This window comes from Thermobia domestica, chromosome 13 (genome assembly GCF_964235325.1).
Source record: "Thermobia domestica chromosome 13, izTheDome1.hap1.1, whole genome shotgun sequence".
NCBI classification, from domain to species: Eukaryota; Metazoa; Arthropoda; class Insecta; order Zygentoma; family Lepismatidae; genus Thermobia; species Thermobia domestica.
Genome location: NC_137466.1, coordinates 210922074 through 210949184, shown reverse-complemented (window position 1 = coordinate 210949184; position 27111 = coordinate 210922074). Strand labels below are relative to the sequence as shown.

General features: G+C 36.8%; 2 protein-coding genes across 2 annotated transcripts in view; both read left to right on the top strand.

Annotated features, from left to right (window-relative positions):
* Rpp20 (ribonuclease P protein subunit p20) overlaps positions 1 to 16482 on the top strand; it is a 46993-nt gene extending 30511 nt beyond the window's left edge. The window contains exons 3-4 of the mRNA XM_081737291.1: positions 918 to 1086; positions 16203 to 16482. Of these exons, the coding sequence (XP_081593417.1) occupies positions 918 to 1086; positions 16203 to 16312 (279 nt within the window). The 3' untranslated portion in view covers positions 16313 to 16482. The remainder of the gene's footprint in view (positions 1 to 917; positions 1087 to 16202) is intronic.
* Positions 16383 to 17225, top strand: LOC145668985 (transmembrane protein 203-like). The gene has a single exon (XM_081737292.1). It carries the CDS (start codon positions 16383 to 16385, stop codon positions 16785 to 16787), a length of 405 nt encoding a protein of 134 aa, XP_081593418.1. The 3' UTR covers positions 16788 to 17225.
* The last annotated feature ends 9886 nt before the right edge of the window (positions 17226 to 27111 follow it).

Genomic DNA, 27111 nt, shown 5'->3' with positions numbered 1-27111 from the left:
ACAACACACCTTCTCAGTACAACTTTTTTGTAGGTACTTTGTCTGGGAAGTACCCACACATTTGCCACTTATAAGAATGTGTTCGAAGTACAATGGAAGAAAGAGATAGATTTGGATTTTAGCAAAAATATTATGAATTACAAGAAGAAATTAGAGAAGGTTTATAAAATGTAAAATGTTTTATAAGTGATTTGATAGAATGTTTAATTTGTAAATGAGTACATGAGGCACTTATTAACAGCAAGTGAATATTTAAATTTATTTTTATTTAATTTTAATTTTATTTTATTTTTACTTAGTTTTTGTGGAAGTGAAAAGTGAAGCTTTTGAGAAGTTACATTTTTACAATTAATATGGATATTTCAGTTTTTAAAATTTTTTTATATATTTTTTTTCATTTTATTTCTATTTTGTATTTGTGTGTTTTATATATTTTTGTGTTTCTGCATAATATGTATACACATGTATCTTATGTAAGCCTCCTGTAACTGGAGCTTGTACTCTGTTGGGGGTAAATAAATAAATAAATATCAGGCGTTCTGCCTTCTAAGATCCACGTGATTGGGCAAACTCATTATCACTACTGAGTGTGAGAGACATTGTCCAGTAAAAGACAGAGAGCAAAGAGGTAATTCATCCATTCCCTACCATCTGTTGTTAAGAGTTTATACCTCAGGGACCAAAGGATAGTTAAAAAACAATTTCAGCCGCAAATTGACGGCTCAAAGGTTTAGGGACTAAGATAAATATAGAGCCGAGTGTAGACGGTCATAGCGCTATAAGTGTTAAATGTAATTGTATTTATTTATTATAAGTTAGTATGTTTTATAGGTATAAAATGATATAATGATTAGTTGAAATATTTATTGTTTTAAAATTTCTAGAGTACTTGAAATATATATATATATATATTTCAGGCTCAGCTGTCACGCTGTGAGAAGCTTCTAGAGAGTGGGGAATCTGAACTGTACATCCATGGTTTAGGGGCTGCTGTAGCAAGGGCAATCAACTTAGCACTGCAGCTGAAAGAGAAATTCTTCGGCACGGTTGAAGTTTCAGTCAATACCTCCACAGTGGAAATCGTAGGTAGGTATCCGAGAATGGACTTTCTACTACAAAGAGTGAAGAGAATGTCTCAAAAAGTATGTAGTTTCCCACATGGTTACTTTCTTTTACTCTTTTACTCCTTCCGCTTACACAGGTGACGTCGGATTGATGTACGATAAGCTTCCATTCTTGGTATTACACACATTCTTAATTTCGCTAATGGTGGTCCATCTTCGTTTCGTTAATGGTGACCTCTTTATTCCATCCCAAAGCCTCTGTATTCTTTGTTGGAATGCATTATTTCCTTATTTATTCTATCATTATCCAACCTGTTCACATGTCCGAATCACATTAGTTGTCTTTTCTCTCCTTCAGCAATGGTTTTAATTTTAATTAGTCAGTTGTCCTCACATTTTATTCTCTGCCTTTTATTGTTTTACAGAAAGTTTTCCAATTTATGAAGGGAAGTCAAAAAGTAAAGGGACTTCTGCAATTTCTCGCACTAGGGTTTGGTAACACTGCTAGTATGCAGCGCTGAATTAGTGTCGTCTGCAACACTTCTATGCAACTGTCAGTCCCACGTTAGTCGTTGGAGTGTAACAGACCGTTAAACATAGCAGCTCCATTGGCAGTCTACACTAAGGAGGAAATTGCCCCTTTACTTTTTGACCTTCCCTGTATATCCGACCGAGTTAGCAACATTGTGACTTGTGTAGTTGCACCAGAAACATGAAACTGTTTCGTTATCAGTTTTGCAGGTGCCGAAGTGCCGTGTTGGTAGTGGTCAAATGCCGCTGAAAGTATGATCGCTCTTCTTTTCATCTGAATGGTGAAAGTGTGTCGAGAAATTATTTAACGATCAAATTGACCACAGCTAAAGATACGTGGCTAGACCAACACAAATGGAACCCATTTCAGGAACGTTCGATAACAAAAGGAACCTATTCGAGGCGACCAGCAAAAATGTTGTCTAACGTGCTTCGTAGAATTCGTTGACTGGTAGCGCAGGAGCATCTGTCACGCCAACGGCATATGATCCAGAGAATAATTCTGGTGCAATCCCTATCAGCCACAACCTCCTCAGGTCCCACATTGCTGAACACAAAAGAAACTGCCGCTATGTATAAAAAGACTCATGGAAGAACACTGCGCATTTGGACAGTTAAAATGACGTGTACAACATCGCTCTCAATGCCTGTCGAAAACCTACAGGAAGGAGTGGGATGGAATTTCTATGCTTGTGCTCCAACATAGTTTATTGCAGTGAAAATTGCGATGTCGGTCAATAGTTGACAGTGCTGGGGGTCCATAGAATACTATCGATGGTGGAAGCGAGGTATTTCAAAAGTGAATATCCTTCAAAATCCGTTCTATGTTAACCGAACAACCGTCTGTATTAAGTATTGGTAAAAATTTCATTTCTACTGCTGTTACTTGTATTCAGTTTTGATACTTAATGCTGAAGTCTTTGCTCTGTATATACTGTATGTTTTGCCACATATATCAAATTGTATTATTCCAAGTTTCTTTTTCCCTAGTTATTGTTGCCTATATCTGATAGGTTTTGCAAGCATATATTGTTATGTTTATTATTTTCATATTCATTTATTTTTCCATTACTAATACGTAAGCATAATGCACAGACACATTTTCAACTATTTCTATCCTATAATTCATCATCTTTATCCGCGCCTTCATTTTTTTTTGTTCCGGTGGTCACTTTAGTACTTTCTTTTCTGGGTTTATTTTTAAACCTTTTGTTCATAAGAATATCAGTCCTTATATTTGGCATTATCTGTACGTTTTTTAAAACTGAACCTCCAATGGTACTGTATAATGCAAATATGTGAGTGTTTGTACAAGGTGGTATCAAAAAAATTTGAGAGACTAGTTCTGTTTAGAAGAAATTATTTTATTTATTTATGTTTACAGACTATCACCTTCAAAATAGTCACCTTGTACAGCAATACAATGCTCCCAGCGTTTCTGCCACTGGTGGATTGTGTCCTGGAAATCTTCTTCTAGAAGCGTGTAAGCATTTTCTGCGATTCGCGCTAGATCTCTGCAGTTGTGTTCAAATGGCGTCCTTTGAGCTACATTTTCAATTTCGGGAAAATGGCGAAGTTTGCAGGAACCAAATCTGGCGAGTAGAGTGGGTGCCGAATGCGATCATCTTGTTTCTGATGAGAAACTCACATGTCAGGACAGCAGGTGACAGGGTGCATTGTCGTTATGAAGCAGCCTGCTATTCACATAGAATTTCACGTTCGCTCGTTCTAACTTGCTGTCTATGATGAAATCACAGACGTGGTAACACACGCGGTCAGAATAGCAACAGCTGCACAGCTCCTGATGTATAGTAAAATCGCTCGAACCATCCCCAGGCGGCTACAAAGGAAGCGGAACACAATTGAAGGAAACCGCGTGTTTCTTTGTTACATGGGAGGGATAATTCAACTTGTCCTTCCAGTTGAGGGTGGCCTTCCAGTTGACCTGCTGAAAAAGAAAGCGATGTTGCAATTTTCACCCTCTTGCTTACTGATTATTCAGTAGTCTTCGCAGAAAGACAGATTTATCTAGTTTTTTCGTTACTTTTGTTTTCATTGCATCCTCCTCCTTCCGTCTCCTTTAGCTTGAAGGGCATAATTGTGGACGTTAAACTGAAATATTTCATTTAATTTGAATTCGTTGTAATGAAGAGAAAAAAGAAATCAATTTAGTTTCATGATATGTGCTTATATTACTCTTAAATATACCATATTGTTAATATTGTGTAACTTCCATAACGATAACGCTTGTACGAACCAAACATGTTAAGTAGTTCGCCCCTGTCCTTCCCCCCCCCCCCCCCGCAAGGCAGTGCCGCAAAAGCCTGATGAGAAAAAAGTACAATCTTTCTTTGCCGCTCCCAGAAAGCCGTCCTTGACCGCCCCTGTCCATACTATCATACTGAATTCCTTTAATGATTGTTTTATTATTATTATTATTATTATTATTATTATTATTATTATTATTATTATTATTATTATTATTATTATATAATGTATCCATCGATAATAAAAGTTTAACGATGGCAACAACGTATTACTTCGAGACCTAACATGTGCCGTTTATGGTTTATTTGCAGTGTTATTTATGAGGGCGGTTAGGGTAAATTTTCTGCTTGAGTACAAAGGAAGCCGGTTGGGGACCAATAGAACGTCTCGACTATACACAAGACGATGCCTCCTGGCACACTGACTTATGAAGATCGGTTCTTCCTGTGCCAGTGTGCGAAGTTTTGTGCTGCCATCTGTTGTGTTACAGAATTAGTCTTGAAACTTTTTAATACCACCTCGTAAATATACCGGAAGCAGATAGCAATATTCAATCCTTGTTTTTAAGAAGTTTGATTTATGTATTTACCCTGTCGATCTGTAAGTCCGTCCGTCGTCCGGGAGACAAGAAAACCTTTAGAAGTACTTGATGGATCAACATTAGTTTTGGCCAGGATGTAGAACGTAAATTTAGGAGTCTAATTCGTTGAATCGATGTGATATTCAGGCCAAAAATGGTAGAAATTAACCATTTTGGGTTTTAACTTGATCACTATATTGCAAAAATGGTAATATACAGTGATAAGTGGTTTTATGCGATCGATTAAGCATCCTAATAATACATTTAATCTCCATCCTTAACTCTATACTAAAACCGGAAGTGAAAGAAATCTAGAACTTCCGGTTTCAATATTGATGTACGTAGAGCAGAAATGGTAAAAGATGTAAGGAAAAGAGTTTTTTGAATTGATTTAGCGTTCTAAGGATAGATACCGATTCTCTCCTAACCTTATATTCAACAAAAATTGGTCGTAATTAACCACTTCCGGTTTTAACGTTGATCACTATTGAGTAAAAGTGGTAATAGATAGCGAGAAGCCATTTTTTGTAGTCAATTAATTTATCCAGAGAATATATTTAATCTTCAATCTAATCTCTCTACTAAAACCGGAAATGGTAGAAATAGACTACCAGTTCGTTTCCAATGTTAACTGAGAAAATGTCGCGCCATACTAACCAAACTTCTTCACGTGGTGTACACGGGGGACTGTTACTTGTTTATGATCAAAATTTATTATTATATTCTTTCATTATATTATATATGAATGGTATGAATAACAGTAGACATGAATTCCTCTTTGTTTCAATCTCTTCTGTGTTTTAAATGTATCAGGCTACTACATTTATTCTTACAACGTTTTCATTTCTATCCATAATTCTGAATGACTTGTCAGTTTCGGTTTTGTGTAGCTTTTCTTTGTTCCCTTGTATCAAGTACACGTTAGGATAGTTGTACTCCTGTTAATCATATTGGAATAGTCTATTTAAACATTTATGACATTGTTACTGGCTTTGAGCAATACGTAGTTTCAGCTACCTACAAAATATACCTTCCTGCTCATTGCTCAACCCTTAAGGTTCTCGGCTATTATACGTCAGACTTGGAATCAATGCCTGATGGAAGTTGTTGTAGCTCGAATTCCGGTAAACTGTAGATTCTTGTCTTGTCTAGAAGGAAATCAGCAATTGAACTAAACAAAACATGGTTGTAACGTTGGAAAGTCAAAAATAAACAGAAACAAAGTCACACCATATTGTCTATAAGGTTGAATTAACAAGAATTTTAGGAATGGTCCAAAAAAAATGCATCAAAAGATTGCGATCTTGGCCAATAATTAGTTTTTGGATCAAGGGCCACAAAATTTTTGAACGGCCCCTAAATCGAGGTTTCGTATTTTCTATGAAATAAGCATATCATAGTGAGTTAAGTGATAGGTTGGGTTTGGCTACACTGTGTGTAGTTTTCCAGATATAAGGTGTACACAGGGTGTCTATCGGTCACGAAGGTCACGAAATCAGAAAATAGTTATGAAAGTCACGAAATTTAGCTTTTGGGTCACGATTTTTTTTTTTAACTGTTCAAATGTAAGTACAGATTGAAAAATTTTGTTCTATAAAATGTCAAAGTTCACCACCAAAAATGTCTATGGTAGGCTTTAGACGCTACCAAATCGCAAGCAAAGTATGTTTTAATCGCATGGATGAAAATTCGGTCTAATTCGCACCCAAATTCGCTCTTGAAAATATTAGGAAATTTTATGATTTGGTAAAGAAAAGGTCACGAAAAAATCACGAAATTTCATTTTGGAATTTTAGTAGACACCCTGGTGCAAGAAAATTTTTGATTGAAATACGTTGGATCTTTCGATTAAAAAAAAAAAAAAAAAAAAAGAAAAGGGACCGAGAATCGAATTTGGGCCTCCGTGATTCTGTCAACCGTGTACTATCCAAAAAAGGAAATGAAATCTTTAAGTTTTACGTCCCACGGTTATGCCGGTTAGGCTAAAGGAGACGGTGATAATGAATAAGGAATGAAATGGTGGAATGAAGAAAGTGGGAGGAAACGGCAGAACCCCGAGAAAATCCACGCACACGGTGTTTGTCCACCACAAAGTTCACTTGGCGGGGGCTGGGATCGAACCCGGGACCCCAAGCACCAGACGTGTACTATCCAGTCCGACCCCAGACCAGTCATTTGGTGCCCAGCGATTCACATGACGTAACTTTTTAAATTTATGTATAAAGTTTTGTGTATTTGTCTGCACCAGTCAGTGTCTAGGTTAATGAACACCTTCGAAGGTTGGACTGGAGAGTGGAGGAAACCAGGATTGTTTTTCTTTCTTTACTCCATATTCGCTATATGTATGAATTTATTGTTTGTCTCAGCACATAAGTTGTGATATAGTGCATGTAGTGTAAAGAACTGAACACCGATTTCAGGAGTGAAAACGTGTCACTAGTCTGGGAGGGGACTGGGCATTGTAATGGTTAGCTCACCGACCATGGTAAGGCTTTGGATTCAGTTCCCAGTCCAGTTGCAGGTCGTCTTTAGGTTTCACATGTATAACTTGACGTTATTCCAGTTATTTAAGCAGTTTGAAATAAAGTGGTATTGAAGAACTGAAGATAAACTTTAAATAAAATCTTATTATCGTAGTTACTGGAATATGAGGTGCCTAGTATCAAAACCCGCCACATCCATTTCGCTTAGTTTCGAGTAATCTCGCAAAACGTGCAGTGAAGCTCCATATACACCCGTACAAAGTCCCATATTTGAACTATTTTTTTTTTTAGTATGAAATATTATTAAGCTTTTAAACAAAATTCTGTTTCCATGGAATTCCTGTAGATCAATCATATAACAAACGATATATAACTCAATTTCGGTTTAAAAAAAATGGATTTGGCGGGTTTTGATACTAGTCACCTCATATAACATGCACTCCATCATCCGTATTCAATTTTGAAAAAAAAAAAAAAAAATATGTATATTCATTGCATATATTAAACTTCTTTTTTTTTTAATACAAAATGATATTTTAGCCTGAAGCACATGCAGTGATAGTAATGCTTAACTAAATATAGAATCTCACACGCGCCTAGGAATGTCTGCAGCGCGTGCAGGAAAAAAAGTTATGAAACGGTAAATAAAGCAATTGTACCCAAAGTACATTTACTAAGTCACCGAGCTGTACGTAATTGGAATGCTGTTATGCTCACCGTACGAAAACATAGAAGACATCAAACAACACAGAATCGAGAATACTTATTGAAATTAAAATAATCAATATCTTGTTATATCAGTGGAAAGGATGCATTCCAATTTCGGATTTATTTTCAAAAGTGTAGTAAATGGAAAGTGTTTGCATATTTTGTTAGTAGCCGTTTTAATAATTTAGAAATAAAAAGTGTGTAAATTAATTTGTCTGTGAGCTTGTTGTCGTTTATTATTCGGTGAATAAATAAGGAATTATTAGAGCAAAATGATTAATTATTATTTTTCCCGTTCTTTTTAACTAACCATACTGAAGGGTTATGTCCAAGGTATTTTCTGTATATTTCTGGTTCCATGGCTTTGTATAATAGTAGATTGTTACTACGCAACCAGTGAAATTGTGCTATTGCTTACCTGGTTCTATAGTAAATCGATGGTGAAATGTATTACTATGTTATGGAATTACATGAAAACGTCTAAAGTTATCAAAAAGGAAATAGCAAACGGCGCAATTTCGATACTCATTGGACCTTTATTTTATTTATTTGTTGTATGTTATTCATATCATGAGGACAGCCAGCGTTTCGACTCAGAAAATCTTAGGTAAGATAAAAGTAAATTCAGGGAACAGGATACGTGACTAATTTAAACTGTGTTCTGTGGGTTTACAGCTCATAAAGTGTAATGGATATGTAGACTAGTTTTAGTTGGCTGATTCGTGGCCACCATATCTACTACCAACGCCGTTGTTTCTTGCTTTGAAGTCCGTATCTTACTTCAAGCAGCTCCTCAATAGCCTTATAGTATTCAGTCAACATTGAATATTTTGTGCCACTGGAATCCAACCTCCTGGCTGTTAGAATACACATGAATACTAAACTCGATATACGCTAAGGAATTGCACCGACAAATATAGTCTACAGCGGAGGTCCAAACGCTTTCCAAAGAGAAAATGAATGGGATTTCTAGATGTTCGGCAATTATGACCATGATAGCCCGTCACGTATGAGTCTTGACGTCCCTCAGCGATCATACTACCGAAGGGGGGGGGGGATTGGAGAGGAAGAAAGCAATGGGGAAGGAAGGAAGCGGCCTGCGATCATTGTTATCATACCGGCATTTGTTTGATGGGAATGCAGGGTGTCCACATTCTGGAAAGTCAGGGAAGTAAAAATGTATCAGGGAAAGTCAGGGAAATGGCGGTCAGGGAAAGTCAGGGAAGTAAAAATGTGTCAGGGAAAGTCAGGAAAATTGCGGTCAGAGAAAGTCAGGGAAAAATCGATTTAGGTCCATTGTTCAGTTATTGAATTTGTGACATAGTAAGTGTAATATCGGCCTAATGCATATGTTTGTAAATTTACATTCTTTTGGATGAAAGAAAATTGTAGAAAGAAAGAAACAGAAGTAAAGAGAGCACAAGGCCAGTTACAGGGAAGCTGGAGACTGGGGTTTCTTTCCTTTTTCTTATTTTTAAATAATTCAATGGGCAGGGAAATCTGGAACTTTGGTCATGGAAAGACAGGGATTTTTTTTTGGCCTTTGGGCAAATTGTGTGGACAGCCATTAATGAGAAAATCCCAGGAAAACTTCATTCAGGATAGTTGACATTAAAAAGTTATTACACTTTTTCAATCGAGTGCCACCACCGGGAATCAAACCCGGGACCGCTTGCACCAAAGACGAGAGCGTTTGCGGCTACACTACGCGCGGCCACGAGAAATGAAATGAAATGGATAAGAACTTGTGTAGGGATTGCACCAACTTGCCAGTTGCAATTGCAGATTCAATTACAAAAAAGCGTAAGCATAAATTAAGAGACCCCAACAAATTTGCGACTTAAAGAGAACTGAAGGAATAAGCACAGACTTTAAACCAACTTGTGAATAAGTATTTCGTGAATAAGTACGCATTTTTTTATAGCAAATTTTATAGTAAACAATGTGCTTACCTGTTACCAGGATTGTGGAAAACTCAGTTTTCGCAAATAAGTAAAACCAGCCCAATGGGATTGCACGCCAGTATATTTAAATCTTACCTTTTACGAATCAATGCTTTGAAATTTTCTTGCCTCAAGGCTGCTGTTAATTCGGTTCCAATTACTTGAGATTGTATCCCAGAAATATATGGTATTCGGCAAAATTCTGGTTACAAGCCTGACTTAAAAAAAAAAAAAAAAAAAAAAAAAAAACAACTGGATTTAAATTTAGGGTAACAAATAACCTTAAGGTTAAATGGCTATTTTGCGCGTATTTGAATATTTTACGACATTGAAAATGGCAGAAAGGTACCTCTGTATGCCCTTAACACAGAAGATGCTATTTTTAAAAATCTTTAACGTTCCATGGCTATGCTCTTTTGGTTAAAGTAGAGGGTTTATTTATAAAAGTGAATGATTATGAAAGAATTGGTGGAATGAGAATGTGGGAGAAAACGGAGAACCCAGACAAAAAACACAGATACAGTGTTGTCCACTACAAACTCATGTGACCGGGGATCAACTTAGACTTCTCTAACACCAAAGGTGAGCGCTCTAGCACTGAGCAGTCGTGCCCTGTCGGTGGCATTCGCGATAAATTAAGTAGAGAACTTACATATTGTAATGCACCACGTGTTTCTGTATACAAACAATGCCGTATACTCTTGTTTGTAAACATCACCACATGGATTCACTACACACCACGTGGGATTACTACGGGTGGCAGACAACGGACCTCCAGCACCTCCTACAAATCACATGATGACAGCAACATCACCACCGCTGCTCTGGATAACTATAAAGTGGACAGCAACCAGCGGACCGGTATCAGTTCTCTAGTGCCCCTCCTACTGCTTGCCTTGGAGCATTAGGAGTAACCTACTCCCAAAGCCTCTAGTCTACTTCGAAACTCTTGGCTATTCCTTTCCTCCTGCTTAGCCTCTTTTGGGATTCCTACCTCAGTTGCTTAGCCTGTTTTGGGGCTCTGTAACTTTTATCCCCTTCACTGCTTGCTTCGGAGCATTAGGAGTAACCTATCCCCAAAGCCTCCATCGATTTCGAAACTCTTGTCTATTCCTTTCCTCCTGCTTAGCCTCTGTTGGGATTCCTACCTTAGTTGCTTAGCCTGTTTTGGGGCTCTGTAACTTTTATCCCCTTCACTGCTTGCTTTGGAGTTTCCTACACCACTCTGTCTAGCCTGCTTCGGGGCTCTATAGAGATCCTGTTCACAACCGTACGGTCAAGCACTACCTAACTTCTACCTTACAAATTAAAGAAAGTGTTATATAGTATTTTCTGTAAATACTGTTGTTACAGAACATTTTATAAATTAACCGGTAGTAAGAGTCAATTCCAAACCTTGATTTTATTAAACCTACCTCTGCCTACAAACAAATTTTACAATATAATGGAAAATTTTAATTATTATTATTTATCTGATAATACTAGCTTTAACAATCATTATAATTAAGTTTACTAAGCTAACTATAATAATTTAATTTAATAACATATTTAAAGTGCTAAGAACAGCGTTAGCCAAGTACAGCACTGTACAGGGTTGTTTAATATTTGTACATAATACAATTTAAAGGCTTAAAATTCAGTTATAAGAGTATAATTGTAATATCTTATAGTTTAAAACTGAGTCGTATAAAGTAAGATATAAGAAAGTAAAACCACTTAAATAGCCCTAATCTTAATTATTAGATTGTCTGATAACAAAATATAAATATAACTATTTATAAAAGAAATTAATGTATAAATTGTTGTTATACCAGGATAAACATTATAAAAGTACTAAAAACCTAAGACAACCCGAATTTCTAAGAGTCCTGTCTTCTGTTATTAAACATAGTAAATTAGATGCATAATACAGACTTCTTTGTACCGTTCTTACACAATAAATTTGCTTTCCTTACTTAGTAAGTTGTTCTCTATATGAGATATTATTTAAAAGGTACTCACTGTTTAATTTATTTTCTAGAATGAACTCTAAAAAGCTTAAGACTTGTTGTTCTCTTTGAGATAAAAGATCTAGATTAAAAGCCTCTAATAATCTCCGTTCTTACACAATAAATTTGCTTTCCTTACTTTGTAAGTTGTTCTCTATATGAGATATTATTTAAAAGGTACTCACTGTTTAATTTATTTTCTAGAATGAACTCTAAAAAGCTTAAGACTTGTTGTTCTCTTTGAGATAAAAGATCTAGATTAAAAGCCTCTAATAATCTCTCGTAGTCAATAGTATCGGTACAAATGAATGAAAATATACATATTTTATAAACCTTTTTTTGGACCCTTTCTATTTTATCATTATTTGTTTTGCTAATGTTTGACCAAAGCGCATTTGCGAATTTAAGTTTGGGTCTGATAAGAGTTTTATATAGTCCCATACACGTTCTTGCAATTCAACCAGTTTCTAGGTAAATTTCCTGTTGCGATGTTTGCATGTTTGATAACATCATTTACATGGAGATTGAATGTGTTGTTGTTGATCAAAAATTACTCCAAGGTCCCTGACAGATTCTACCTTTTCTATTTGGTCTAGGAAGTAGTTCGTGCGGTTTTACAAGAGATGGCGTAACTAGCTTATTGTCCCATAGTTTCGTTGATCCAAACATGCGTTGAAAACTGCTGTCATTGAGCATCTTGTTTAGTATATGTCAGTTAGTTGAAGCGGAAACAACATTTTTTATTCAACTGAAAATGGCGCATTTTGTGCGTGGTAAAGTGTTTTTGCGGGGAGTTCTTCTTCATTACTTTAACATGAAGAAAAGTGCTACCGAAAGTCATCGTATTTTAATGGAAGTGTATGGTGACCATGCTCTAGCTGAGTGAACGTGTCAGAAGTGGTTTGCACGGTTTAAAAGTTGTGATTTCGGCTGGGAAGACCAAGAGCAACCTGGACAGCCCCCCCCCCCCACACACACACACACACAAAAAAAAGAATTGAGAGCATTGCTCGATCAGGATTCGTGCAGAACGAATTTGCAGAAGCATTAGGAGTTGAGCAAACAACAGTTTCCAAATGCCTCAAAGCCATGGGGAAGATTCAAAAGATGTCACATTGGGTTCCACATGAATTGAAAGAAAGAGACGTTAAAAGAAGAAAAACCGTTTTCGAATTGCTGCTTCAAAGACAGAAAAGAAAGGGATTTTTGCATCGAATTGTTACTGGTGGTGCGAAGTGGATTCATTACGAGAATCCTAAACGAAAAAAGGCCTGAGTGAAGCCAGGTGAACCAGGTTCATCACAACCGAAACGAGATATTCACTGTGCAAAGGTTATGCTGTGTATATGGTGGGATACGAAAGGTGTGGTGTACTATGAACTTCTGAAACCTGGTGAAACTATTAATGGACAACGTTATCGACAATAATTAATGCGTTTGAAGCAAGCTCTGGCCCGAAAGCGACCAGAATGAAATAACAGACATAATAAACTTATTTTTCAACATGATAACGCTCGACCACATGCAGGGTTTGCCCAAGTGGGTCCAGCCCCAAAAAACCCGGTGGGTTTTTTCGGGTTGGACCCACCTGAAAAAACCCACTTTAAAACCCACCTGGGTTTTTGAGCTTTTTGTTAGTATATTATCGGTACAGCTATGGTGATCACACTAAAAGTTAATTTTGTGAGATTTTTGGCTTTCCTTAGGCGAATTAGATGCTTTCATGTTAAGATATACAACATTCAATATAAGACCTTTATAAAGTTCTGAATGCACTGAATGGATTAAAAAAAAAAAAAAAAAAAGAAACTTATCTTAAAGAACAAATTTATGTATGGATTATGCTTATATCTATTTGAAGTAAAATATACAATTTTATATTTTAAAAAATATTTTCCCTGAAAGGTGTGCTCGCCGGCTCGGCGACGCCGAGAGACGTTATCCCTTATACGTTGACGGGTTTAAGGCCATAGGTGCCGGTACTACCAGTCAATATGTAAATACACTAGTAAAACTATTAGTATTATTTCTAACCTTTGATGGTAACAAATATTCTTCAGTAAAATTTGATTTTCCAACAACAATAGTTTAGTTCCGTCATTTGTTGCTACTCTCCAAATAAGCATGCTGTAGAGTCAACACCAACAATAGTGTAAAAATTCTTGCCAAATTTAAGAAGCTTAATGCTCGGAGTTCCGAAGACTACGTAACGCTTGCTATTTCAAGTACTGAATTCAAACTTCGTACTAGTGGAGTTTCTATGTACAGTAAAGCAAGCTGCATTTTTGGGAAAAATTCGTCGTGAAATAAGTGCTCGTGAAATTCCCACAATTGAACGTACAAAGCATTGGAAGTGAGCACTTCAACAATAAAACTGTTTATTGTACGCTGGAAGACATTTAATTTCATTTAAGACATTTTGAAACACCTTAACTATGTATAAAACTACATGAACTGACATAAATCAAAGGGGTACTTCCGGTTGACACAGAAAGTTGAAATTTGGCATGATTGTAGCTTTCCCGGACTAACCGACAGAAATATTGCCAAAAGTGGATATTTTTAATTTTTAGGGGGTCTAAAGGGGAGATGGAGAAATCGTCCATGCTATTTAAATGGGCTGGCATTGGAATACAAACTTGAAATTCGGTATACTTGTACGTTTTCGTTAGAGTTCCCCAAGTAAATCTCTAAAACAAATAAATAAAATAATAATAATAATAATAATAATAATAATAATAATAAAATTAAAATTAAAATTCCAACTTTAGTGTGGTTTTATGGAGAACTGAAAAATCTTTCCCATGTTATATTTATATGGGACATTTTCTGCATCCCAAAATGTTTAATCACTTCTGGCAAGATTAGAATGAAATTTTGCATGATTGTAGCCTTCCGGGACTAACGAACAGAAAAATTGCCAAAAGTGAATATTTTTAATTTTTAAGGGGCCTAAAGAGGGATGAAGGAATTCTCATGGGGACGTTTTCTTGGGATACAAAATCTTATTTTGTAAATAGTTGAAATACGAAAAGAAACTTGAAATTCCGTAGAATTGCGGATTTAAGGGATGCAAGGGTGTGGGGGCAGAGCCCCCAACAGCTCAAATTCAGGAAATATAAAGAGCAAATGCACGAAATTCACTGCTAATGCAAAGGGTAATACATAAGGATGCGAGAGCCGTAGGCTGAGCAAAGGCGGGAATCTGGGGACGGACCCCTAGCTAGCCAAAAGCTAGTTTACTTTATAAAATATATATTATATCTTTGTTAATTGTTTTAACTTAATTTTCGGAGAAAAACCATCTTGCAACAAGTGCTCGGAAAATTCCCGTAATTGAACACAGTTTCGAAAGTGAACTTCAGCAATAAAACCTTTTATTTTACGTTGAAAAGTATTTATTTCATAAAAGACATTTTGAAACCTTTATTTTATAAAATATCAATTATGTCTGTTTTAAATTAATATATTTTGTATTCATATTTGGCAAACGTCACTGAGGCTTCTGGGATGACTCGATCTACATTTATTCGTTTGTCCGCCAGTAACACTCACACTACTCAGGGTACAACTTTCGGTCTTTTAAGTTGAAATTTTTAGGTTACAAGCACGAGACATCCTGTATAGATTTTGGCAACCTACCGACGTAAAATTTCAAAATGGTGGCCTTTTTTTTTTTAAAAAAAAAAAAGAAAAATAGCGGATATCCACACTAAAGCGCAATTTTCGGTTTTTAAAGTTGAAACGCTCAGAGTAGAAGCACGAGAGACTCTAAATTAGCTGTATTCATTTTGGCGACGATCCAATGTAAAATTTCAAAATGGCGGCCATTTTTCAAAACAGCAGTGAATAGAAAGTTGTTGTAATTTGTGACAATGACAATCTTGAAATGTAAATCATATTTTAAGAATTTTACCCCAAAGACATTGAAATATTTCGAAAAAACCCAATTAAACCCGAAAATACCCGAAAAAACCCATATGGGCCCAGGTGGGTTGGGTTTTTTCAAAAATACCCGGGTTTTTTCAAACCCTGACCACATGTCGCAAAACCGGTCAAAATCTATTTGGAAAATGTCGGATGGGAAGTGCTACCCCACCCGTCGTATTCACCAGACATTGCTCCGTCTGACTACTACTTGTTCGATTGCATGAATAACGATGTGATTGGACAGCGGATCATTTCTTCAGGAAATATCAAAAAATGGATCTCTGATTGGATTACTTCAAAAGATGAGGAATTCCTTCGACACGGAATCCGTAAATTGCCTGAAAGATGGAAGAAAGTAGTGGCTAGCGATGGACAATATTTTTGTTAACGTATTTATGTATTTTGTTTTTGAAATAAAGCTTCAATTTTTGATTAAAAATCGCACGAATTAATTCCTAGACCAAATATAGGTTTACTATTTATACTATATTTTGTTACCAAGTACTGAATTTTCTTTGTGTATGTTACATGTTTGTATTTGCTGCTATTTATACTCATACCGTTATTACATGCCCATTTATAAATGCTATCTAATGCCCTTTGAATGCATGTTTTGTCATTTACACTTGTCAGCGTTTTAAAATGTTTTACACCGTTAATAATAATAATAATAATATATTAAAAAGTTATATTTTCTTTGATTTCAGACGACTTGGAACCTCAACATGACCAGTTAGAGCATGAAACGCAGACTCGGCACAATTCAGCTGTCCATATTAAAGTCTACCGAACGGCCTTAATAGGAGCACAAAAGTAGAATTACCCAATGTCCTTAAAATTGTGGATGAAAGAACTCTGGTGAGTCATAATCGACGAGTGAGTTGACAATGTTTTTCTCCTTGGAAGAGCTGGTCCAATGGCTTGGACTGACAGTGTTTGAACTGTGGATCAACCTTCTATGTATAACATGTTTCACTGTTCTGTTAACCATACACTGTGAGGAAGTGTATCGTATGTCATGGTGGGTAGTATTCTCACCATTATTCATTGCAGATGGACTTAATACGTATTTTTGTGTGATTGTGTTTATTCGCATGTATCTGGAAGGGTTGTACAAGGTGGCGTTGCTTCGTGCATCATGGAGCTTTATATTTCTGGTTCTGTTGTTCGTATTTAAGTTTCTGCTGTGCACAAAACTCTCTGGACAAAGTACGCTGGAATATTCAGAAGTATTATCTCCTGTTTTTATTTTGCTCCAGTTAATTGCTGTCCGCGCGTGTCAGCTACACTGAATTATCATTTGATGGTATCAGGGTAATTCTCTAAAATACAAGTCTCATTTTTTATTCTGCTTTTTTTTTAACAGACCTATTTTATTCATGACGAAGACGAATTAGTGGTGAATTTCTAGACTTTTTTCGAAAAAAAATTAGATGAAGGGTGATTATGTACAACTAACGTATTTATGTTACATTATGGGAAATAAGTCACATGTTCTAATTATTGATTTTTTTTTTTTTTGTAAAAAAGTATTACAGTGTTATTTTGTAAAATATGAATACCAATGTAAAAGTATATTTAAGTTAGTATGGAGGATAAGTGTATCCAGATGTCATCTTGTAAAACAATTTGGAAACTACAATACTTTTGAAGTATTCATCTAACTTGTTAATAGTATGTCTGTATAAGATAATTTTGCTTCTATTTAAATAAACGAAATGTTAATTCTAGCTATTGTTAATGTTAATATTCAATTATACAGGAAGACGCATAAATATGAAACTTTACATGATTTTGTAGCGTTAAAAAGAGAAAATGAAATATTTACCAATTGAAGGATCTTTTTTAGCTGCACAATATTAGTAGCTTTTTAATTTTTTAATCGAGTTGTTTTCCATTTCTACATTTGATATTTATTTAAAGGAGTCGTCGCCAAACCTCTGAAGCTTGTAAGTTACCGTACCGTTTTTAAATCTTACTGAGAGCTACCAACCAAAACAACTACCAACTTTTTTTTTTAAGCCTTATATTCGTTTATTGCCTATAAACTTACATTTGTAGTAAATATAAAATCAAACTCTCCAAGTTAGCAAATATCTAATATACACACGAAAAACATAACGTTTAGCAAATGTCTAATATACACACGAAAAACATAACGTTTAGCAAATGTCTAATATACACATGAAAAACATAACGTTTAGTAAATGTCTAATATACACACGAAAAACATAACGTTTAGCAAATATCTAATATACACACGAAAAACATAACGTTTAGCAAATGTCTAATATATACACGAAAAACATAACGTTTAGCAAATGTCTAATATACACACGAAAAACATAACGTTTAGCAAATGTCTAATATACACACGAAAAACAACGTACACAACCTCACGTGTATACAATCAACTGTTAGATGAGCCTGACAATGGCAGTTGTGCGGGAGAAACAAGCAGTTGTTGTTGTCAGCGCCAAGTGTCATTTGTGTCAGCTCAGTGGAGGAGTGAAGGTTAGCCAACAGTAGCATTAACGCGATCTACTGAAAATGTCCTCGCGGGCTACTAGTAGCTCGCGATCGACGGTTGGTCGATCACTTGTTTAAAGAAAGACAATCTTGGTCACATGAAAATAGGTAATCAAGGAAGTTTCTTCTTTTTTTTTCATTCATTTTAAATTTGCTTATTTTCTATATATGTGCCAATGATGAATCTAGATAAGCTGAACATATTTTCTTTATTGTGAAATGATTTCCCAAAAGTTGTGAAACATCCACCTTTCTATCAGGTTTGTCTTCGCTGTAATAGATGATACGACGGCTGCGAAGAGAGTTGTGGTAAAACTGTCGGACCAGTGTATATCAATAAGTTAGGAGAACTGCTGTTCTTACCACACATAATGGAAAGGCAGAGTTATTCATCGCACTGTCACTTATGTAGTATGTGGATACAGACGGCAGTCGCAGCTGTGATATATTGGTGTGAAACTGAACTGCTCTAAAGCTCTCTTCTGGAAGTTGTAGGAGCGTACATGGATAAAGATGGATGTGGTCCTTGGCAGAAATGATAGGTAATGTTATACCGGTCTCTCGGAAGTCTGTGGCAATGAAGTCTTGCCATATCGGGTGGTGGCTAATTGAGTAGCAGCATTCTGACAAGGACGTGAGAAAGTGGAGGATTCATCACGTACATAGCATCTTGTTCGTGATGCGCAGTAGATGGAGTTGATTCAGTCCTTTCTGGCGCTGAATAGACACTGAACGGGAGGAAGTGAACCATGGAGGCAGGAGGAACGCAAACAATAGTGTTGCACCACGTGCTAGGTAACGCAAAATCACATTGCGTTGTGTATCGCATCACTTTATAGAAATTCAAAAAGTGACATGTTACACTCTAACAATGGATAATGTGGCACAATACAATATGGAAGGACATATGTTTCTAGACCTTAAACCGTCACCATAAACGAAATCTAGGAGAGATCGTAGGAGCCAGAATTGAAAAGATGGTTCAGTGAATGGCGTTTTACATCGTTCTCCAACCCTGGAAAAATCTGTGAAGAACCTGTGACTCTGAAAACGATACCGATAGTGGCGTATTCCATCATGGGTTTTCTCTAAGCAAGAAATTGAATATCACGTACTATCAGTGAGCCTTAAAATATCGTCTTCGTCCTGCTTTGCGGAGGAAAGGGCGCAGTTTCGATCACATCTGCCTATTGTGTTTCATAACAATGCCCACTGTTACATTATTGTTCTTGTGGGTGGCTTATTCTTACGTTGGGAATGAGATCCTTGAAAATCCCCACATATGAGCTCCTGTGACTTCGATTTCTTCTTCCAACTGAAGGAACCACTTAGTTGACATTGCTTACCTTGTTTGGCTGTTGCAGGGCACTTTGTGAACGCCGGTAAAAATGGAACAGCTACAAGGTTCCAGCAGTCTTGCAGCGGATCAATATTAATATGACTGAGGAATACTTTCTTTTCAACTCGTATTATTATATTATACGTGCGTTGTCACAAGGTGACGTCATCCTATTGGGTGATTTCAACCTTTCCATCACGTGGCAGGACAGCAAGCATGGCGTCGCTAAAGATGGAAACGACAGTTATTTCATGGACAATTTTATTCGTGGACTTGGTCTAGGTCAACATAATATGCATAATACCCGCAATAATAGCAATCTTGACTATATTCTCTCTAACTTAGAACCTCGTTGTGTTGTCCCATGCAGAAATCTTTTTCCTTCGGATCACGATTCCTTGGATGTTTCTTTCGATTTCCTCCCCTCCACTACTACAAACCAGCCCCTCAAAAGTAGGTCACAACTTCTTTGGAAGAAAGACCCTGGGGTGACATCTGCCGGTCTATTGAACTATTTCCTTGGTGTTTGTTAGAGGTAGGAACTGTTGACGACGCTGTGGACTTATTTACATCTGTTGTCCACTCAGCCATAAAGGACTTTGTGCCGGTGAAAGCATCAAAATCGAACAGGTTTCCGGTCTGGTACGACAATGAACTTCGTGAAATTCTTAAAAACAAAAAGCTTGCCTGGACTCTATGGAAATCACATCCGAGTGACTACACATACAAAAACTTTGCTAGAATTAGAAGTCTTGCCAAGAAGGTACAGCGGCGTAAATATTTTGAATACACGGACTCAATTGGTGATTTTACTGTTAGCAACCCTAAAGTCTTTTGGTCTGTAATTAAATCTAGAACAAAATCTCCGGGCATACCGGCAACAGTTCAAGATGAAAATACTGTAGCGAGTGATGATCAAAGACCTGACCTCTTCAATAACTACTTCTGCAAAACATTTACTTCCCTTCCCTCTACAACCCATCTCCCCCCTCTCCACCCCATCTGTTCGGACACCTTATTTATTCTCTCTACCACCCCGGGCGAAGTTCTGGCTCTCTTGCTATCGTTATCTCCACATAGATCACTTGGACCTGATAAAATTAGTCCTCTCTTTCTCAACAAAACTGCTTCAGTTATTGCGGTTCCTCTATCTATCTTATTCAATAGATGCTTCAAGGAAGGGTATTATCCCACCAGTTGGAAACTAGCTCACGTGACCCCAATATACAAATCAGGACTTAAAGATCATGTATCCTCCTATAGGCCAATATCTCTTCTTTCTGTAATATCAATTATCTGCGAAAAAATAATCAAAGACAGGCTACTTAAATTCACCTCACCTTACATCCTTAGTTCTCAGCACGGCTTTCTACCGAAAAGCTCAAGTCTCTCAAACTTAAGTACTCTTCTTTCCTGTGCAGTCAAATGTATAAATAACAATACTCAATTAGATGTTATCTACTTTGATCTCTCGAAGGCCTTTGATTCTGTCAGTCACATTCATCTTCTTCATAAACTCTCCAATAGATTTAATGTACATGGAAAATTTCTCTCTCTAATCACAAGCTACTTGAAGGACCGTAAACAGAGAGTTGTTCTTTCAGGGGCGACTTCTAACCCCCAACCCGTGATCTCAGGGGTGCCTCAGGGGAGTGTACTTGGGCCTCTGCTGTTTGTCCTGTATATGGATAATCTCTACACGCACTTATCAGCTCAACCTAGTGGCCTTCTGCTTTTTGCTGACGATTGTAAGTTATACAGAGAAATATCGTGTCTCCATGACATAATTGCTCTACAGGAAGACATAAATTATGTTGTAGACTGGTGTGAAATGTGGCACTTGAAACTCAACAGTAAGAAATGTGACAGTATTACTATTACTTTGAAAAAGTCTCCTGTCCCCTCCACATACCATATCAACGATTCCCCTATCACACATTCTGCTAGTCATAACGATCTTGGTGTCATCTTTGATTCAAAACTCACCCTCTCTGACCACATCTCCTCAATACTAAAGAATTCAATGCGCATGTTGGGACTTCTTTATCGATTCACCGAACTACGCACTGTTTCTTCATTAGCAACTTTTTATAAGACTTTAATAGCGCCCAAGATCGAATACTGCTCTCCCATATGGGCCATGGCAGCACCTACACATCTCTCCAGACTTGATTCTGTTCTCAATTTCTTCATCGCTATAGTCCGTTTTCGTGTTTCTGCACTTCGAATATTATCTAAGAAGGAGCTCTTGCGACATCTTAATATTCAGACTCCTGAAGTACGCAGAATTATCTCTGACCTGAAATATCTACATAAAATAGTTAATGGAAGCTTAAGATCGGAAATATTACTTCAGGAACTATCCTTACGTGTCCCTTCCCGCATCACCCGGAATACCCACCTATTCCATCTTGCCCGTCCTAGGTTGGCTGTTATACAGAGGTCTCTTTTTTATAGAATACCAAACTGTTACAATCAAGTAACAACTGATGTGGACATTTTTTCGAGCTACCCAGTGTTTGAAAGAGCAATTAAACGAGCTTTGACGGAATAGTTTTACTTTTACACTCTTTTTTTCTATGTTGCTGTTATTGTTGTCTTGTTTTTTTTTTCTTTTGTTAGCATGTCCGTGTGTAAAATGGCAAAGTTATGCTGTATCTGGGAATTTGTTCAATAAATAAATAAATTCATAATCTTGTAAGGAAAACTTCAGAAGGACGAAAAATATTACACCGTCTGCGTAGAGATTGGCTTTTGAAAAAGAAATGTTTTTTCTTTTTTTTAATATGGCCATCTGCTCAAACATTTTTTGCTTTCTACTGTAGCGCATTCATTGTAAGGGCACTGGTAGTGTTAGAGAGTAACGAAGAAATAGGAAAATTCACTTTTTCGAAAGGAAATTTAAAGTACAAAAATAGTACTTTTATTATGGAAATAGCTATTTGTAGCATAGTTAAGATACTTCAGCACATGTTTTTCTGGAATCGATTTAGTATTTTAAGAATATCTACCATCTTTTCTCTTAACCCCGTATTCAAACCGGAAGTAGCAGATAGCAACCACTTCCTTTCTTAACGTTGATAACCGTACAGTAAAAAACGTGATAGATTAGCGAGTTTTTGTAATCAATTAGGCGTCCCCAGAACATATTCCAAATCCACTCTATAACCTCTCTACTAAAACCGGAAGTGGTAGAAATCAAGCATTTCCGGTTTTAATATTTATAGTTATAGGGTAAAAATGGTAACAGATAGTGATAGACGGTCCTCTGCAATCAATTATGCTTCCCAAGAATATTTTTTGTCTTCACACTAATATCTCTATGAAAAGCGACGAAAGTGGCAGAAAATCAAGAACTTCCGGTTTTAACTGTAATCGCTATTGTGTAAAAATAGTAATACTTAGAAACAGTTTTCTGAAATTGAGTAAGCGTTCCAATAATATTCTTTATTTTTTTGTCCTCAACCCTGTACTAGAACCAGAAATGGTAGAAAGCCCACTACAACTTCCGGTTTCAAGAAGGTTCTATATATAGCAAAATCAATAATTGATAGCGAGAAGCAGTTTATGAAATCGATTTAGCGTCCTAAGACTAGGTACTATCTTCTCTCCGTAACTCCGTATTCAAACCGGAAGTGGCATCATATATCACCCACGTTAATTGCTATAGAATAAAAACCGTAATACATAGTGAGAAGTGGTCTTCTGTAATCAATTAAGTGTCCCAAGAATATATTCCATCTCTCAACTAAAGGCGGAAATGGAAGAAATGAAGTACTTCCGGTTTTAATGCTGATCATCATAGAAAAATCTCAGTTTAACGTCCCATGATTATGCCCTTTAGGCTAAGGGAGACTATGATAAGGTAAATGAACGATGATAGATTTGGTGGAATGAGAATGTGGAAGCAAACGGAGTACCCCTTAAAAACCCAGGGACATGATATTCTCCACCACCAACTTACTTGGGCGGGGATCGAATCCAGGGACCCCGTGCACCAGAGGTAAGTGCTCTAACACTGAGCCCCTTGGTCATTATATAGAAGAAATGAAATTGTTGAATTTTACGTCCCACGGTTATGCCGGCTAGGCTAAAAGGCTGGTGATGAGAAATGAATGGAATGGTGGAATGAAGAAAGTGGGAGGAAATAGAACACCTACAGAGCCCACGCACATGCTGTTTGCCCACCAGATCATTGTAGTGTGTATGGTAAATACGGTAAGAAACAGCCATCAGTTAAATGCGATCAGCAGTTTTCTGCGATATATACACCCTCCATTCAAAAGAAACCGAACTTTTTAAAAAAGCAATGTACATTTTGGAACAAATCATTTTTATTAATCAATGTATTCCCCTTCTGCATCGATACACATATTTGCACGCTCCAACAAGTTGTCAAACGACTTCTCCATGTCCTTTATTGGAATGGTCTTTAGGACGGCGGTCGTCGCCTTCTCAATGGCATCAATCGATGCGTGCCACTTTCCTTTCATCGCCAAATGCAGTTTCGGGAACAGATAGAAATCGCACGGAGCGAGATCTGGTGAATAGGGCGGATGATGCAACCGAATAATGTGATTTTTGACCAAAAATTCAGTTACAAGCCGCGAACGATGTGATGGTGCATTATCGTCCAAAAGAGTCCAACTGCCGATTTCGCGATATTCGGGCCGAATACGACGAATTCTTGCCAGCAAACGCTTCATGACGCCCAAGTAAAACTCTCCAGTGACTGTCTGTGACGATTTTTTGTTATGTTTGATGAATTCACGCACTTTTTCGATGTTTTCTTCCGATAATCCGGTTCTGAAACGGCCTGATCTTTCGTCATCATCCAGCGTCTCTCTACCCGATTTGAATCGCCTGAACCACTCGTAAACTTGCGTACGGGATAGACACTCATCACCATATGCATTTTGTAGCATTTGGTGCGTTTCACTAAAAGTTTTACCCAGTTTAACACAAAACTCAATTGCAGCTCGTTGTTTGAAACTCATTTTCCGACCGATGTACACAACACACTGACAGTTGAAACGCAATAACTTTGTTGCCGTGCATCCAAATGTCATGATGAACTTTCTTTTCATACTTACTCGAAAGTCAGAAAATGTGGCATACAATTATGTTTCCACGAGCTGCCCATATTAAATAAATAACAATATTGTTATCCGGAATAGGCTTTTTATAATATTGGTAATAATAATAATAATAATAATAATAATAATAATAATAATAATAATAATAATAATAATATGTAGAAACTAGATGACGATTATTCTTCTCGCAAGAAATTATAAATATGAGGAATTTAAAAATATCATAGGAAAACTATAAAGCTAAAGACAATATAGGAATATTACGAAAGAGTATTATGAAGATAATTTAAAGTTAAGTATGATTTCTTTTGTCACTAAATTTTTTTATAATGATTGATACTAACAGAAAAACAGAGTAATAAAGCAATATGTTAATAGTGAAAAATTAGTAATTTCTCCATATAGTCTATGATAAGATATTCAGAAAAGTGATCAATTTTGAATTATCCCTTTTATTAATCATTCATAATGGGAGCCATTTCAACACAACTATACACAGTCACATATATAAAGACAAGGAGATTTAATGTTGATAATTATGGTTGGAGGGGTTATTCGAGATATATATATGATAAAATATTGGAAAATATGGTAAATTTTACGTATTAATTAATTAATTACGAGTATTCATAATGTGAGAGCTGTTTCAACACACCTATAGCATAAAGGTGTATATCAGGAGATAAGTTGATACCCACATCAATTTGATTAAAGAGGGGTTACACGAGACACATCATGTATAGGCCTTAGAATACCCCGGCAACCCTGTTATTTTTCTGTTCTGGAGTTAGCAGTTATCTGAATCACCGCGGTGCTCTGCCCGGGTTTAGAATTGTCAACGGATCGGGTGGCTCGGCTCACAGCTCATCTACTATCGAGCCGAACCGAAAAATGAGCCGAGTCAACACCTCACCTAACCGTGACGGCAAAACCCGATGGCTCACCTGAGCCGAACCGAACTGATTCGGTGGCTCATCCCAAACGAGTCGGCTTAGGCCATCGGCTCAATTGAGCCGAGCCGATGGCTCATCCCAACCGAGCCGGCTCGAGCTGTTTGCTCAGTTGAACCGAGCCGAGCCCGTTGACATCATCATCCTTGGTGGTAAAAACTACAGTATATACATATATTGGTGCTCACGACATTTGAGGCTGTCCTTTTATTAAAAAAATATCTATTGTGGTCTCGTTATCGAGACGAAATGAGATGCAAGCAGTGTCCCCTCTCGTGAGGAACACTAAAAGTATTCCACAGTACGGCTTACATTTCTCATGGCTTTCGCTTTCCAGTTTAATCAGGCCATGATTTCAAATCGAGCTAAAACGAGCTAAACGAGCGAGCCATGTATCAAACTCGACTCGACTCGAAACTCGATCTCAAAAACAGTAACTCGGCTCGAAACTCGATTCGAGAAAACTACCTTTCACACGGCTTGAAACTCGACTCGAATTCGAGTCGAGTCGAGCTTCAGCTCGACTCGTGCCCGTCCCTAGTAAAAATGATCGAAAACGATCGATGTTATTTAAAAAAAATCAGAAACAAAAAAATACAGTGCTTGGCTTCATATATCCATTGCTTTCTGCTATAATAATTACTGAAGCTTATGTTTATTATATGGAGCGCTAACAGCAGAGGGCAATCAACCCATAAAGTTGTGAGAAAAATAGGCATACAATTTGTACTGTAAGCTCAATTGCACGGAAATTTTAAGTTTGGATTGTACGCGTAATTGTATGGAAATTTTTACACTTTTTTTTCCCTTTACGTTGGTCTATTTACTTTGATTTGGAACTTTCAAATTTCATCCTTTTTTCCACTGAAAAGTATTGATAATTCAACAAGGAAATAATTATATTATGATAATTTAATTGAAATTCATCGTAATTTGGCACATGGCAAACAGCAGTGTGGTAATTGAAGGGGAAGAAGGAGGGAAATTCCCTTTCACCTCTGAACACTTTCCAGGAACCTCGTTCCCTTTCGCTTTCTAGAGGGGAAGGAAACTTGGTAATGGTATCAAACCTTCATGTGTAATTACAAAAAATAAATTTATAAACAAATAAGAAATCATCAGTTTATCAGGCTTTAATTGATAATTTATTCACAAGATTCCCTGTCAAAGACGTGGTAGATGAAGTTTCTGTTCTACATGGGTCGACATTGCCAACTAACAACTGACATGGTCGATATGGAAAAGATGTTGATAGAGAGATGATACTTCTTGCTGAGTATTTCAAACCTGACCAAGAAAAATCGTTATCAGACTTATGTCGATGAGAAGTTGCAGAAATCGGGTAGAAGTATTATCAATTTCCACGACAGAGTGCGAACAGGGATTTCCCCTTATGAATTTACAGATGACTGATATTAGAAATAGACTAAGTGCTCAAACATTGTCTAACTTGTTGCTCATCAATGTTAATGGCTCACCACTAGACAAGCTCGAAATAGACGAGCTAGTTATTTCTTGGCTGAAGGATGGACATCATTCCGCTGCGGACGATTTACCACGAAAAAGTTACCAACAGGAAATAAACCCGATTTCAGATATGTTTTAAGGTGGAAAATTACGAGTTACGGAAAATGTATACTTGTATTACTAATGGCTTATTTGTGTTATTCAACTTGGTACGTAATTTTTAGTAAGTCTCTTC

Coding starts and splice junctions, on each gene's coding strand:
- LOC145668985 (XM_081737292.1), top strand. CDS start 16,383: ATGTTTTTCTCCTTGGAAGAGCTGGTCCAATGGCTTGGACTGACAGTG.